Raw genomic sequence first — 17,350 nt, forward strand, 5'->3', positions numbered from 1 at the left:
CTTAGACCACTCGGCCATCCTGACGTTTTTTAACCTAGTCTACGAATCAATAAACACAACACACCATCATGGTTACTGCTCTCGTTTGTTCAAATGTCCGTAAAACAAGGACCGATAATATACCCCAGCTACCATGCGCTGTAACGTTACCATAGTTACATGGGTTCCACTACTTACATTAACTAATGCACACACGCAGGTTCACGAGCACACTCACACACAGATTGAGACAGAAAGACACCCCTCTCATTTACAATTTCCACTATCCCACAGTAGCCAGCCAGTAACTTTGAGTTTAAATCTCCTTACCTTTTCCAAATGTTCTCCATATTACAAAGTTTGAACAGATAATCACAATCAAAGAGATCCAAATGAAGTGTCAGAAGTGGGATTCGAACCCACGCGTTGTAACCTTACCATAGTTACATGGATTACACTTCTTACATAAACTAATGCACAGACACGGACATGCACACAGTGTCACACACAGATTGAGACAAAAAGACACCCCTCTCATTTCAAATTTCCACTACCCCACCTGTATGGAAGCATATATGTAGCAAAATTCAAATGGCAATGCAATTTGCAATTTGCAATTCAATAAGTAATTACGTTATGCAATTGACAATGCATTATGCAATTTCATAATGTAATTTGTAAATACGTTATTCAAAGTGTATTTTAATATGCAAAGTGACAATGCAATCCTCAATTACTTTTGCAAAAGTTATAACAATAAAAAGACAATAACATTTTGTCAAATTCTTTGAGTTCCTTTATTCAAATTGAAAAGCTTTAGCGTCCCCGTGATTGCAATCCACTTCGCCACGCTCCGTGTGTTGCGATATTCAAATGACATTTCAATCCGCAAAACGGAATCCAAAACGGAATCCAAAACGGAATCCAAAGAGGAAATCCAAAGAGGAATCCAAAAAGTCAATATGCAAAGTGGCAAACGTATCAGCCAATCAGCGTCTGGGCGGGAACTACGTCACTTTCTATATTCTCCAAGGGTATCTCCACAGCTGAATGACCGGGCACCCATTCGTAATGAGTCGTGATGTGGGGATACATAGTAGTCCAGAGGTAACTGGGGGCTAGGTTGTGGAGAGCTTTGTAGGTGAGGAGTGGGTGGAGACGGGGTGGGTCTCCCGACCCTATGTTTCGCACCCAGTGCCTGTAGCACAGACACGGACGTGCACACACACAGATTGAGACAAAAAGACACCCCTCTCATTACACAATTACACTACCCCACCGCAGCCAGCCAGTCACTATGAGTTTAAATCTCATTACCTTTTCCAAATGTTCTCCATATTACAAAGTTTGAACAGAAAATCACAAACAACGAGATCCAATTGTAGTGTCAGAAGTGGGATTCTAATCCACGCCTCCAGAGGCAACCCAGTCGCCAAGAAAAAACGTTGACGGTGTACGTTTCCATGAACACTGGATACGTAGCATTTCAACGTAAAAAATAGCGTGTTATACCTACAGTATCCACGCGTGCCGCTGTGGAGGCGGGTTTCGGGGTTTGGGTTTCACGGCTTTCGCGGCAAATTGTGGACACGATTGTTTAGGGGGGGGGGGGGGGGAGGTAGACTGTTGTTGACCGGGGAGGTGGGGGGGAGACACGTTTGTTGAGGGGGACGACGACGACACGATTGTAGGGGGGGGGGGGGGGAACACGTTAGTTGAAGGGGAGGGACACGTTTATTGAGGGGGGGAGACACGTTTGTAGGGGGGGGGGGGGGGGGCACGCTCGACAACGAGAGTTGGTTTTTATTGAACGCTCGACAACGAGAGTTGGTTTTTATTGAACGAGACTTCAACACGGAACAGCTGCACGAAACGATGGTCACGTCACTCTCGGTGACGGTGTCGACAACAATGAACACACGAACAATGTTAATAGAATAACACACAACCACATAACATCCCGAACCCATTAACCCAACTTAATCCTAACAACAAAACAAGTTAACTAAAGCCCCATTTGTCAACTGACAACCCCAATCCCCAGAATCCCCCGCGGCTCCGGAACACGGCGTAGCTTATATTAATCTTTATTATCTGAATGGGAAATGCAATATTTTAGGACAGATACACCATTAAACGCGTTTCTAATGACATTTCTAGCGAGAAATGTACATTTTCCTTACATAATCTTCAATCAGTGAATGTGTATGATCTTTATTAATCTTTATTATCTGAATGGGAAATGCAATATTTTAGGACCGATTCACCGTTAAACGTGTTTCTAATAACATTTCTAGCGAGAAATATACTCTTTATGCCCCGTTTACACCATCCCGCTAATGGCCGCTAATGGCCGATAGACTACCGATGTGGAAGTCGGGGTGATTCGGGTGACATCGGGCTAAAAATGTATGATCGGGTCAATTTATCGGGGTAGCATTTACACATACCCGATGTTATAACGATAACATAACGATTCATGCCAGGGAAGACACCCGAAGTGACCCGATGTTACCACGTTTTGGTGAAAAGACCCGATGTAGTCTCGATCCCAGCCCGATTGTAAGCCGAATAATGGTAAACAATCGGGTGATGACTCGATCAGCCACGATTTCCGGCCGAATTCCAGCCGATGTAGACCCGAATATAGCGGAAGAGACCCGATGCGTAACGATAGATACCCGATCCCCCACGGAATAGACTCGTCCGAGACCCGACGCGCATGACCAGTCGGGCGTCCGCGCGATGGATATTTAACCCCCGATTTTCTAAGCCGATTCGTTTAATATTTCTAAATTCCAACCAGTGCACATCTCGTTATTCTCATACATTTGGATTATCGAATTAAAACCTTGTTCATCATAACTACTACCAGAATGGGACCAAAGAAGATGATCTCCCAGAGTAAGGCCAGGAGGGGTAGATCCATGGGTGCCAGGGAAGCCTCCACCTCATCTCCATCACCCAGAGGGCCGAGCCCAGCAGCATCTCCCAAACCACCAACTCCACCACCAGCATCACCAGCTAGCTCTGAGTCTGAGCAGCCTGAGGCCACTCACAAGGCCGATGTGCCAACCAAGAGGAGGCGTGAAAAGCCGGTGTACCTTACCGATGATCAGCAGCAGTTGCTGGCCGACTGGTTGAAGGACCACCCAGAGATATATACGAAGGGCTCTAGGGATTTTAAAAACACGGAGAGGAAGAAGAGGAGGTGGGAGGACATGGCCAAGGACCTTGGAGTTAGCTATGAGGAGCTCATTAGGTGGTACCATTCTACCAGGACTCGGGTTGGGAAACTCCTCCACACAGTCTCAGGGCAGGAGGTTGACATGAGCAAGACGGACAGGGACAGGTACCTGGTGGCCACCTTTCGATTCCTCCTGGATCACATCGTCCGTCAGCCAACCAGAGTGGCTCATAGTGTAAGTATCACATGTAATAAGATTGGTATTTCCACATAAATAACATGTGATTGCATTTATATTCCATTTATATACTCCTGATGCCATTTCCATGAAAATTTGTTTGCATGTCACTTAATGTTTTTTTGCCATTTTGTCTTTCCAGTTGAAGGAGAAGATAGCAGCTTCTCAGCCCTCAGCTACCGTGTCCAGAGCACCGAGGTCCTCGGATGGGTCCTCAGATGAAGGTCACATGTCGGAGCCGATGGACATGCTGACACAGCCAGAACCCGAGGGAGACACAGGTGGCCCTTCGACCTCCACCGACCGTTCCACCAAGGGGAAGGAGAAGGGGAAGGGCAAGGCTACCCAGCCTACAGGTTTTATGGATTTGGTGGCCCAGCTGCAGGAACAACAGGATGCCAACAAATCCCTCCAGAGGCAGGTCCGGTCTGTTCTGGAACAACCAGTGAACATTCCAACTAGCTCCATGTTTGGCTCGTTCATGGCTTCTATGGTGGAGACACGTGTCCGGTCTCATTTACAGCCACAATTCTATCAGGAGTGTTTTGCACTCCTGATGAACTATGTTGACCAGCCAGCCCAGGTGACCACCCCTGTTCCACAGCCCATCATGCAGCCCATGCCACAGACATCTTTCCACCTCTTACATAATCCGTTGAACCACGAGCCCAGATTTGTAGCCCAGCAGGAGAGACGTCGGGCTGACTACACTGGCATGGCGCCTCCCAGGAGTATTAGTGTAGATTCTATGTGGGGGGGACCAGGGCCTTCTGGACCTGAGGCCAGTCTGGTACGACCTGAGACCACTGCACCGAGATCCTCCAGCACTCCCACTCAGCTGGATGCGCTGAACATTTCCGGACTGTCCTCCCTGTCCTTTATGGCCCAGTTGGCATCTGAGAGGTCAAACTTGGAGACCCCCAGTGACCCCCCGGAGCATGAGTATCAGGACTAGTGTTATTGTAATGTGATAATTGATGTTGTTTATATGTTAGTGTGATTGGGTTAGTGTTATATTGTTGAAATTATTTGATATGTTTTTATTATGTTCTAATAAATCCCCCACTGTTCTAATAAATTGTTTTAAAACAATTATTTCCCCTTTTATGGGAATGAATAATTGTAATATTCTGTAATATTTGTAATAATATATTGTAAAATTTCCCTTACAGTTGTTCATTTCTGATATACAATTTTAATAAAAAAACAATTATGAATGAACCATTCTAATTTAAAGGGTTACTTCACCTATTTATAACCAGCGATCTATCATTATCAAATCACACGGATCACACGTCCTATCATTATGAAATCGCTATTGTAATATAAATAAATATCAGTCTAAACCAGTCTCCCCTTGGCCTTCTCGTCATTTGACGCGTCCCCTTGGCCTTCTCCAGCTGGGGAGAAGGCCGAGGGGAGACTGTTTTAGACTGATATTTATTTATATATATATTTATATTACAATAGCGATTTCATAATGATAGGACGCCGGTTCTAAATGGGTGATGTGTCCCTTTAACTATAAAAGTGTTCATTCCTTCAAAATAAATATATTTATAAATAAGAAATTAAAAATTCTGAAACATATTCATGGAAGCAAAACATATTCTTTTCTAAATTTGCGTTGTTTTAAAAAAAATTATGGGTCAATATTAATTAATTCCTGACATTACATAAATATTAATCTAAGAATATGACTATGAACTTTAAAAAATAATTTAATTCTTAGTACCAGGAGTAATATTGATTTCTTTTTTATTAACCAATTCATGGTACATATATTCACTTCAACACAAATTTGACACAAAGCACCAAATGACAAAAAAATTCACTCAAACTAATCAGGTCACAGTTCATATACAAACACAATGTCCTTCGCTTACACAATGTTCACACAATGTTCTGCATTTCAACACAATGTCATGGATCACTTCATATCATGTCCATCTGCCATGGTACACCACCCCTGGGTGACCAATAGTAAGCCTTCAAATAATCCCTCTGGATCTTCGCTTCCTCAGACTCCCTCCCCCTTTTTGGGCCACGGATTGGCAAGAGTTGCCTCACGTCATCCCTCCAGGCTCCATCAACCATCTGTTGATCGTCACGTTCCTGGTCAGCACACTGGGGACCTTCAATGGGATGTCTGATCCGGATCAGGTTATGTAAACACACACAGGTCAGGACTATGGATTCCACCGTACTAGGAACCTGCTGGAGGGTTGTTAACAAGCACTGGAATCTATGTGACAAGATTCCAAAACCGTTCTCCACAATTCTACGAGCCCTGGAAAGCCTGTAATTAAAGATGCGTTCTGGATCAGCAAGGTGTCGCTTGGAGTAAGGCTTCATCATCCAAGTCCTGAGAGCAAACGCATCGTCCCCAACTAGGAAGTATGGCATGTCTGCATCATCACCTGGAAGTGGATCAGGTTGTGGAAATCCTATGGTTTCGTTATCGATACAGGCCCTCAGTTCTGAGTGGTTGAACACATTGGCATCTCCTGCAGAACCCATGGCACCGACATCTACCCATAAGAACTTGTACTGTGCATCTACCAGGGCCATCAAAATGATGGAGTGGAACTGTTTGTAATTATAATAGTTTGACCCTGCATGCTTCGGACACTTTATGGCGATATGCTTCCCATCTAGGGCTCCAAGGGTGTGGTGGAAATTCCATCTTCTGGAGAACTCTTCAGCTATTGGTCTCCATTCAGCTGGTGTCGCAGGGCATGCAATCACTTCATCCTTGTAGGCTAGAACTATGGCCTCACATACTTCCGGCACAAACACACTTATTGTGCACACGGGCACTCTGAACGAGTACATGAGGGAGTGGTAGGAGTCCCCACTTGCTAGATACCTCAGGGTCAGGGCTAATTTAAGGCCTGGGTTGAGAGCTCTCCTGTAGAAAGTGTCCTGCCTCCAGATGCTGTCTCTCACACGGTTCAGGATCTCAACAAACAGCTCAGGTTCCATTCTGAGGAAGTTCCGGAACGCTGGAACATCCTCCAACCTCAGCTCTTCCAAGAGACGACTGTACTGGCCAAGTTCTAGCCTTCTCCCAATCCAGGGTCTCACCCACCATGTTCTTCTACGTCTTCTTCTTTGGTGGACTCGACTATGTTCTTCTGCAACTCTAACCATGAGCATATTGTTAGCATTATGTTGGTGGTTGAGCTGGAGTTGCCAGTTCATCAGTTCTAGTCTGAGTCTTCTTTGGTTCATCAGGACATCCATCCTCATCATCTGGTTACCAAAGAGATATGCTGAAGCAAAATTTCGCCCCCCCCCCCCCCTATTTATACCAAGTGACAGATCGAGGGTCTCCTTAACACAATCTGGTCACAATCGTTATTTCTCGTTAGTCCATCGGTATAATTCGGCCTGCAATCTGTATGATTTGGGTTAGATTGGCTTTCATCGTGTCTAATTCGGGTAAAAAATAAATAGCGTGACTCTATCGGGTGTAATTCGTGTGCATTCGTGTAATAAACGTGCTATTCCGTATGTCTTCCCTAGAGACGTCGGGTGTCTCTCGGGGGTCTTTCGTGTGTTGAGGTTGCCGATATAAAGACGTTAAAACACGATAAAGCGCGGAAGATTAACGAATATAGCCGATGTACTCCAGGAAAACTCCCGAACGACTTGCGATGTCTTACGTTATACTCCCGTTCTATTCCCGATTATAGCCGATTAGCCCATAAAAACACCTGGTAGCCGATTCTACCCCGATAGACCCAAAATTAACAAACATTTTCGTTCTTTGCCGATGTTGCCCGTTGTTGCCCGATCATTGAGCATTTCTTCCCGTTTCTTCCCGTTGTCTAACGATGTTCCCGGGAAGAGCAACGGTGTTTCCCGATGCAACCACACTATTTCCCGATGTTATAACGATAGCTGCTGATTTAGCCATCGGGCACCATCGGGGCCCACTATCGGGTAGGTGTAAACAGGGCTTTACTTGCATAATCTTCAGTCAGTGATTGTGTCTGATCTTTAGTTTTATAGTTATTAGGATTTGATCGGCTCGCTCGCATGTTTCAACGACGTCAGGTTGTGGGCTGCTTTCGCTATAGCAGCTCACGTGCTTCCTGCGTTTGTGTTATTAAACTGTTACTTTATGTAACTTTTAATGATATCATCTTGTTAGAAACACGTATATCTGAGAGCCAACCCAGTCGCCAAAAGCATACGTTGACAGTGTACGTTTCGTGAACACTGGATTACGTCGCATTTCAACATAAAATAGCGTGACACACACACACACACACACACACACACACACACACACACACACACACACACGCACACGCACACGCACACACACACACACACGCACACGCACACGGTGCATTTCGCTGCTAAAACAACAACAAAAAAATATTCCCTCAAATATTATTACAAAAGAACTGTTTTCCAAAGAACGAAATGTAAACCAATGCATTCTGAATGGGAGTGTTTCTCCGATTTTTCCATGCTACACAGAACGAAATGTAAACCCATGCAAATAAAGACTTCATGGTCATAATAATTTAAATATCATTAATCTCCTGAGTGTGTTGGGTGGTATTCTATTTTTTTCAACGGGGCTGGTGCCGTCTCCTTTTGACCTTTTGACCCCAGACTTCTGGGGGAATAGCTGAATCAATTCATTAGTCAATCAGAAGCATGTAAATATCTTGCCGGTGGCGTAGGAGGATGAACAAGGTGTCCTTCAACATCTACGCTTCCAGGCGATTACAACGGTGCCACACATGAGCATATTCGAACATGTTTAATGGTAGTAATTAGCTGTCAAAATTGGAGGCCTTAATCAATAATGAGCAGCTATTGATTTGCTTCCCGATAAAAATTTGTGACAAATGACATGTTATTTAGCATCTACACGTTGAGATGAGTCCAATGACACCAAGCATGACACTCTAGCTAATGGTAACATGTATTTTACATGGTACACCTAGGTCTAGGACATGATCTCGGTGTAGCAAGAGGGCGAGCTTGATCTCATTGGACTCAGCTTAACGTGTAGATGCTAATTAACATGTAATTTGTCAAAAATCTCCATCGGGAAGCAAATCTATAGCTGGTCATTATTGAGAAAGGCCTCCAAAATCGACAGCTAATTACTACCCCGAAACATATTCAAATATGATCATGTGTGGCACTGTTGCAATCGTCTCGAAACGTAGATGACAAAGGACACCTTGTTTGCCCTGTTGCACGACCGGGAAGATATTTTCATACTTCTAATGGATTGATTCATATTTTAAGGTTCTCGGAGTGAGACTTTAAGCGGCTGCAGCAGAAGTGTTGAGACGAAAGATGATATCAAGACATTAATAGAATATTCCCATTCACATTATGATTCTTTGTCATAACATCCGACCAAACATCCTTTACATTTACCGAGCGAAGATTATGAAAGTCCAGGCCCCCCCTTCCTGCACTCGGGGTCCGTGTCTGTGCATTAGTTAATGTAAGTAGTGTAACCCATGTAACTATGGTAAGGTTACAGCGCATGGAAGCTGTGGTTTATTATCGGTCCTTGTTTTACGGACATTTGAACATACGAGAGCAGTAACCATGATGGTGTGTTGTGTTGATTGATTCGATGGGTCTGTTGCAATACGTCAGGATTGCCGAGCGGTCTAAGGCGCTGCGTTCAGGTTGCAGTCTCCTCTGGAGGCGTGGGTTTGAATCCCTCATCTGACATTATATTTGGATCTCATTGATTGTTATTATCTGTTCAAACTATGTAATATGGAGAACATTTGGAAAAGGTAAGGAGGTTTAAACTCAAAGTGACTGGCTGGCTACGGTGGGGTAGAGGAAATGGGAAATGAGAGGGGTGTCAATCTGTCTCAATCTGTGTGTGTGCTCGTGCATGTGTGTGCATTAGTTCATGTAAGTAGTGTAATCCATGTAACTATGGTAAGGTTACAGAGCATGGTAGCTGGGGTTTATTATCGGTCCTTGTTTTACGAACATTTGAACATACGAGTGCAGTAACCATGATGGTGTGTTGTGTTGATTGATTCGAAGGCAAATGTTGCAATAAGTCAGGATGGCCGAGCGGTCTGAGGCACTGCGTTCAGGTCGCAGTCTCCTCTGGTGGTGTGGGTTAGAATCCCACTTCTGACACTACATTTGGATCTCGTTGTTTGTGATTATCAGTTCAAACTTTGTAACATGGGGAACATTTGGAAAAGGTAAGGAGATTTAAACTCAAAATGATTGGCTGGCTGCGGTGGGTTAGTGTAAAAGGGTAATGAGAGGGGTGTCTTTTTGTCTCAATCTGTGTGTGTGCACGTCCGTGTCTGTGCATTAGTTTATGTAAGTAGTGTAATCCATGTAACTATGGTAAGGTTACAGCGCATGGAAGCTGTGGTTTATTATCGGTCCTTGTTTTACGGACATTTGGACATACGAGAGCAGTAACCATGATGGTGTGTTGTGTTTATTGATTCGAAGGGTCTGTTGAAATACGTCAGGATGGCCGAGCGGTCTAAGGCGCTGCGTTCAGGTCGCAGTCTCCTCTGGAGGCGTGGGTTCGAATCCCTCTTCTGACAGTTTATTTGGATCTTGTTCATTGTTATTGTCTGTTCAAACTATGTAATATGGAGAACATTTGGAAAAGGAAAGGAGGTTTAAACTCAAAGTGACTGGCTGGCTACTTTGGGGTAGTAGAAAGGGGAAATGAGACGGGTGTCTTTCTGTCTCAATCTTTGTGTGCACGACCGTGTCTGTGCATTAGTTTATGTAAGTAGTGTAATCCATGTAACTATGGTAAGGTTACAGCACATGGTAGCTGGGGTTTATTATGGGTCCATGTTTTACGGACATTTGAACATACGAGAGCAGTAACCATGATGGCATTTTGGGTTTATTGATTCGATGGGTTTACTGAAATATATCAGGATGGCAGAGCGGTCTAAGGCGCTGCGTTCCGGTCGTAGTCTCCTCTGGAGGCGTGGGTTCGAATCCCACTTAAGACACTTCATTTGGATCTCTTTGATTGTGATTATCTGTTCAAACTTTGTAATTTGGAGAACAATTGGAAAAGGTAAGGAGATTTAAACTCAAAGTGACTGGCTGGCAACTGTGGGGTAGTGGAAATTGTAAATGAGAGGGGTGTCTTTCTGTCTCAATCTGTGTGTGAGTGTGCTCGTCAACCTGCGTGTGTGCATTAGTTAATGTAAGTAGTGGAACCCATGTAACTATGGTAACGTTACAGCGCATGGAAGCTGTGGTTTATAATCGGTCCTTGTTTTACGGACATTTGAACATACGAGAGCAGTAACCATGATGGTGTGTTGTGTTTATTGATTCGTAGACTAGGTTAAAAAACGTCAGGATGGCCAAGCGGTCTAAGGCGCTGCGTTCAGGTCGCAGTCTCCTCTGGAGGCGAGGGTTCGAAACCCACTTCTGACACTACAATTGGATCTCGTTGTTTGTGATTATCTGTTCAAACTTTGTAATATGGAGAACATTTGGAAAAGGTAATGAGATTTAAACTCAAAGTGACTGGCTGGCTGCGGTGGGGTAGTGTAAATGGGTAATGAGAGGGGTGACTTTTTGTCTCAATCTGTGTGTGTGCACGTCCGTGTCTGTGCATTAGTTTATGTAAGTAGTGTAATCCATGTAACTATGGTAAGGTTACAGCGCATGGAAGCTGTGGTTTATAATCGGTCCTTGTTTTACGGACATTTGTACATACGAGAGCAGTAACCATGATGGTGTGTTGTGTTTATTGATTTGAAGGGTCTGATGAAAGACGTCAGGATGGCCGAGCGGTCTCAGGCGCTGCGTTCTGGTCGTAGACTCCTCTGGTGGCGTGGGTTCGAATCCCACTTCTGACATTATATTTGGCTCTCGTTGATTGTGATTATCTGTTCAAACTTTGTAACATGGAGAACATTTGGAAAAGGTAAGGAGATTTAAACTCAAAGTGACTGGCTGGCTACGGTGGGGTAGTGGAAATTGGAAATGAGAGGGGTGTCTTTCTGTCTCAATCTGTGTGTGCGTGTGCTCGTAAACGTGCGTGTGTGTGCATTAGTTTACGTAAGTAGTGTAACCCATGTAACTATGGTAACGTTACAGCGCATGGTAGCTGGGGTTTATTATCGGTCCTTGTTTTACGGACATTTGAACATACGAGAGCATTAACCATGATGGCGTTTTTCGTTGATTGATTCGAAGCGTCTGAAGCAATACGGCAGGATTGCCGAGCGGTCTAAGGCGCTGCGTTCAGGTCGCAGTCTCCTCTGGAGGAGTGGGTTCGATTCCCTCTTCTGACAGTATATTTGGATCTTGTTCATTGTTATTATCTGTTCAAACTATGTAATATGGAGAACATTTGGAAAAGGAAAGGAGGTTTAAACTCAAAGTGACTGGCTGGCTACTTTGGGGTAGTAGAAAGGGGAAATGAGACGGGTATCTTTCTGTCTCAATCTTTGTGTGCACGTCCGTGTCTGTGCATTAGTTTATGTAAGTAGTGTAATCCATGTAACTATGGTAAGGTTACAGCACATGGTAGCTGGGGTTTATTATGGGTCCATGTTTTACGGACATTTGTACATACGAGAGCAGTAACCATGATGGTGTGTTGTCTTTATTGATTCGAAGGGTCTGATGAATTACGTCAGGATGGCCGAGCGGTCTAAGGCGCTGCGTTCAGGTCGCAGTCTCCTCTGGAGGCGTGGGTTCGAATCCCACTTCTGACACTTCATTTGGATCTCTTTGATTGTGATTATCTGTTCAAACTTTGTAATATGGAGAACATTTGGAAAAGGTAAGGAGATTTAAACTCAAAGTGACTGGCTGGCTACGGTGGGGTAGTGGAAATTGTAAATGAGAGGGTTGTCTTTCTGTCTCAATCTGTGTGTGAGTGTGCTCGTGAACCGGCGTGTGTGCATTAGTTAATGTAAGTAGTGGAACCCATGTAACTATGGTAACGTTACAGCGCATGATCGCTGGGGTTTATTATCGGTCCTTGTTTTACGGAAATTTGAACATACGAGAGCAGTAACCATGATGGTGTGTTGTGTTTATTGATTCGTAGACTATGTTAAAAAACGTCAGGATGGTCGAGCGGTCTAAGGCGCTGCGTTCAGGTCGCAGTCTCCTCTGGAGGCGTGGGTTAGAATCCCACTTCTGACAATTCATTTGGATCTCTTTGATTGTGACTAACTGTTCAAACATTGTAATATGAAGAACATGTGGAAAAGGTAAGGAGATTTATACTCAAAGTGACTGGCTGGCTACGGTGGGGTAGTGGAAATGGGTAATGAGAGGTGTCTTTCTGTCTCAATCTTTGTGTGCACGTCCGTGTCTGTGCATTAGTTTATGTAAGTAGTGTAACCCATGTAACAATGGTAACGTTACAGCGCATGGTAGCTGGGGTTTATTATCGGTCCTTGTTTTAAGGACATTTGAACGTACGAGAGCAGTAACCATGATGGCGTTTTTTGTTGATTGATTCGAAGGGTCTGTTTAAATACGTCAGGATGGCCGAGCGGTCTAAGGCGATGCGTTCAGGTCGCAGTCTCCTCTGGAGGCGTGGGTTCGAATCCCACTTCTGACATTTCATTTGGCTCTCGTTGATTGTGATTATCTGTTCAAACTTTGTAACATGGAGAACATTTGGAAAAGGTAAGGAGATTTAAACTCAAAGTGACTGGCTGGCTACGGTGGGGTAGTGGAAATTGGAAATGAGAGGGGTGTCTTTCTGTCTCAATCTGTGTGTGCGTGTGCTCGTAAACGTGCGTGTGTGTGCATTAGTTTATGTAAGTAGTGTAACCCATGTAATAATGGTAACGTTACAGCGCATGGTAGTTGGGGTTTATTATCGGTCCTTGTTTTAAGGACATTTGAACATACGAGAGCAGTAACCATGATGGCGTTTTTAGTTGATTGATTCGAAACGTCTGATATAATACGTCAGGATGGCCGAGCGGTCTAAGGCGCTGCGTTCAGGTCGCAGTCTCCTCTGGAGGCGTGGGTTCGAATCCCACGTCTGACATTAAATTTGGATCTCGTTGATTGTTATTATCTGTTCAAACTATGTAATATGGAGAACATTTGGAAAAGGTAAGGAGGTTTAAACTCAAAGTGACTGGCTGGCTACTTTGGGGTAGTAGAAAGGGGAAATGAGACGGGTGTCTTTCTGTCTCAATCTTTGTGTGCACGTCCGTGTCTGTGCATTAGTTAAGGTAAGTAGTGTAATCCATGTAACTATGGTAAGGTTACAGCACATGGTAGCTGGGGTTTATTATGGGTCCATGTTTTACGGACATTTGAACATACGAGAGCAGTAACCATGATGGTGTGTTGTGTTTATTGATTCGTAGACTATGTTAAAAAACGTCAGGATGGACGAGCGGTCTAAGGCGCTGCGTTCAGGTCGCAGTCTCCTCTGGAGGCGTGGGTTAGAATCCCACTTCTGACAATTCATTTGGATCTCTTTGATTGTGACTAACTGTTCAAACATTGTAATATGAAGAACATGTGGAAAAGGTAAGGAGATTTAAACTCAAAGTGACTGGCTGGCTACGGTGGGGTAGTGGTAATGGGTAATGAGAGGTGTCTTTCTGTCTCAATCTTTGTGTGCACGTCCGTGTCTGTGCATTAGTTTATGTAAGCAGTGTAATCCATATAACTATGGTAAGGTTACAGCGCATGGAAGCTGTGGTTTATTATCGGTCCTTGTTTTACGGACATTTGAACATACGAGAGCAGTAACCATGATGGTGTGTTGCGTTGATTGATTCGAAGGGTTTGATATAATACGTCAGGATGGCCGAGCGGTCTTAGGCGCTGCGTTCAGGTCGCAGTCTCCTCTGGAGGCGTGGGTTTGAATCCCACTACTGACATTATATTTGGATCTCGTTGATTGTTATTATCTGTTCAAACTATGTAATATGGAGAACATTTGGAAAAGGTAAGGAGGTTTAAACTCAAAGTGATTGGCTGGCTACGGTGGGGTAGTGGAAATTGTAAATGAGAGGGTTGTCTTTCTGTCTCAATCTGTGTGTGAGTGTGCTCTTGAACCTGCGTGTGTGCAATAGTTAATGTAAGTAGTGTAACCCATGTAACAATGGTAACGTTACAGCGCATGGTAGCTGGGGTTTATTATCGGTCCTTGTTTTACGGACATTTGAACATACGAGAGCAGTAACCATGATGGCGTTTTTTGTTGATTGATTCGAAGGGTCTGATGAAATTCGTCAGGATGGCCGAGCGGTCTAAGGCGCTGCGTTCAGGTCGCAGTCTCCTCTGGAGGCGTGGGTTCGAATCCCACTTCTGACATTATATTTGGATCTCGTTGATTGCTATTATCTGTTCAAACTATGTAATATGGAGAACATTTGGAAAAGGTAAGGAGGTTTAAACTCAAAGTGACTGGCTGGCTACTTTGGGGTAGTAGAAAGGGGAAATGAGACGGGTGTCTTTCTGTCTCAATCTTTGTGTGCACGTCCGTGTCTGTGCATTAGTTTATGTAAGTGGTGTAATCCATGTAACTATGGTAAGGTTACAGCACATGGTAGCTGGGGTTTATTATGGGTCCATGTTTTACGGACATTTGAACATACGAGAGCAGTAACCATGATGGCGTTTTGGGTTTATTGATTCGAAGGGTTTGATGAAATACATCAGGATGGCCGAGCGGTCTAAGGCGCTGCGTTCAGGTCGTAGTCTCCTCTGGAGGTGTGGGTTCGAATCCCACTTCTGACACTTCATTTGGATCTCTTTGATTGTGATTATCTGTTCAAACTTTGTAACATGGAGAACATTTGGAAAAGGTAAGGAGATTTAAACTCAAAGTGACTGGCTGGCTACGGTGGGGTAGTGGAAATTGGAAATGAGAGGGGTGTCTTTCTGTCTCAATCTGTGTGTGCGTGTGCTCGTAAACGTGCGTGTGTGTGCATTAGTTTATGTAAGTAGTGTAACCCATGTAATAATGGTAACGTTACAGCGCATGGTAGTTGGGGTTTATTATCGGTCCTTGTTTTAAGGACATTTGAACATACGAGAGCAGTAACCATGATGGCGTTTTTTGTTGATTGATTCGAAGCGTCTGATATAATACGTCAGGATGGCCGAGCGGTCTAAGGCGCTGCGTTCAGGTCGCAGTCTCCTCTGGAGGCGTGGGTTCGAATCCCACGTCTGACATTAAATTTGGATCTCGTTGATTGTTATTATCTGTTCAAACTATGTAATATGGAGAACATTTGGAAAAGGTAAGGAGGTTTAAACTCAAAGTGACTGGCTGGCTACTTTGGGGTAGTAGAAAGGGGAAATGAGACGGGTGTCTTTCTGTCTCAATCTTTGTGTGCACGTCCGTGTCTGTGCATTAGTTAAGGTAAGTAGTGTAATCCATGTAACTATGGTAAGGTTACAGCACATGGTAGCTGGGGTTTATTATGGGTCCATGTTTTACGGACATTTGAACATACGAGAGCAGTAACCATGATGGTGTGTTGTGTTTATTGATTCGTAGACTATGTTAAAAAACGTCAGGATGGACGAGCGGTCTAAGGCGCTGCGTTCAGGTCGCAGTCTCCTCTGGAGGCGTGGGTTAGAATCCCACTTCTGACAATTCATTTGGATCTCTTTGATTGTGACTAACTGTTCAAACATTGTAATATGAAGAACATGTGGAAAAGGTAAGGAGATTTAAACTCAAAGTGACTGGCTGGCTACGGTGGGGTAGTGGTAATGGGTAATGAGAGGTGTCTTTCTGTCTCAATCTTTGTGTGCACGTCCGTGTCTGTGCATTAGTTTATGTAAGCAGTGTAATCCATATAACTATGGTAAGGTTACAGCGCATGGAAGCTGTGGTTTATTATCGGTCCTTGTTTTACGGACATTTGAACATACGAGAGCAGTAACCATGATGGTGTGTTGCGTTGATTGATTCGAAGGGTTTGATATAATACGTCAGGATGGCCGAGCGGTCTTAGGCGCTGCGTTCAGGTCGCAGTCTCCTCTGGAGGCGTTGGTTTGAATCCCACTACTGACATTATATTTGGATCTCGTTGATTGTTATTATCTGTTCAAACTATGTAATATGGAGAACATTTGGAAAAGGTAAGGAGGTTTAAACTCAAAGTGATTGGCTGGCTACGGTGGGGTAGTGGAAATTGTAAATGAGAGGGTTGTCTTTCTGTCTCAATCTGTGTGTGAGTGTGCTCTTGAACCTGCGTGTGTGCAATAGTTAATGTAAGTAGTGTAACCCATGTAACAATGGTAACGTTACAGCGCATGGTAGCTGGGGTTTATTATCGGTCCTTGTTTTACGGACATTTGAACATACGAGAGCAGTAACCATGATGGCGTTTTTTGTTGATTGATTCGAAGGGTCTGATGAAATTCGTCAGGATGGCCGAGCGGTCTAAGGCGCTGCGTTCAGGTCGCAGTCTCCTCTGGAGGCGTGGGTTCGAATCCCACTTCTGACATTATATTTGGATCTCGTTGATTGCTATTATCTGTTCAAACTATGTAATATGGAGAACATTTGGAAAAGGTAAGGAGGTTTAAACTCAAAGTGACTGGCTGGCTACTTTGGGGTAGTAGAAAGGGGAAATGAGACGGGTGTCTTTCTGTCTCAATCTTTGTGTGCACGTCCGTGTCTGTGCATTAGTTTATGTAAGTGGTGTAATCCATGTAACTATGGTAAGGTTACAGCACATGGTAGCTGGGGTTTATTATGGGTCCATGTTTTACGGACATTTGAACATACGAGAGCAGTAACCATGATGGCGTTTTGGGTTTATTGATTCGAAGGGTTTGATGAAATACATCAGGATGGCCGAGCGGTCTAAGGCGCTGCGTTCAGGTCGTAGTCTCCTCTGGAGGTGTGGGTTCGAATCCCACTTCTGACACTTCATTTGGATCTCTTTGATTGTGATTATCTGTTCAAACTTTGTAATATGGAG

General features: G+C 44.1%; 1 protein-coding gene and 4 non-coding genes across 5 annotated transcripts; all 5 read left to right on the plus strand.

Moving 5' to 3' along the window:
- The first annotated feature begins 2,296 nt into the window (after positions 1–2,296).
- Positions 2,297–4,754, plus strand: LOC132451273 (uncharacterized). Its single transcript, XM_060043640.1, has 2 exons — positions 2,297–3,401; positions 3,547–4,754. The coding sequence occupies exons 1-2, from the start codon at positions 2,856–2,858 to the stop codon at positions 4,357–4,359; spliced, it is 1,359 nt and encodes a 452-aa protein (XP_059899623.1). The 5' UTR covers positions 2,297–2,855; the 3' UTR covers positions 4,360–4,754.
- A 6,435-nt stretch (positions 4,755–11,189) lies between these two features.
- trnaq-cug (transfer RNA glutamine (anticodon CUG)) lies at positions 11,190–11,272 on the plus strand. Its single transcript has one exon. It is a non-coding gene; the product is annotated as a tRNA-Gln (tRNA).
- Positions 11,273–12,053: 781 nt separating this feature from the next.
- trnal-cag (transfer RNA leucine (anticodon CAG)) lies at positions 12,054–12,136 on the plus strand. The gene has a single exon. It is a non-coding gene; the product is annotated as a tRNA-Leu (tRNA).
- A 2,501-nt stretch (positions 12,137–14,637) lies between these two features.
- trnal-cag (transfer RNA leucine (anticodon CAG)) lies at positions 14,638–14,720 on the plus strand. Its single transcript has one exon. It is a non-coding gene; the product is annotated as a tRNA-Leu (tRNA).
- Positions 14,721–16,787: 2,067 nt separating this feature from the next.
- On the plus strand, positions 16,788–16,870 carry trnal-cag (transfer RNA leucine (anticodon CAG)). Its single transcript has one exon. It is a non-coding gene; the product is annotated as a tRNA-Leu (tRNA).
- Positions 16,871–17,350: the final 480 nt, after the last annotated feature.

Source organism: Gadus macrocephalus, chromosome 2 (assembly GCF_031168955.1).
Source record: "Gadus macrocephalus chromosome 2, ASM3116895v1".
Taxonomy (NCBI): Eukaryota; Metazoa; Chordata; class Actinopteri; order Gadiformes; family Gadidae; genus Gadus; species Gadus macrocephalus.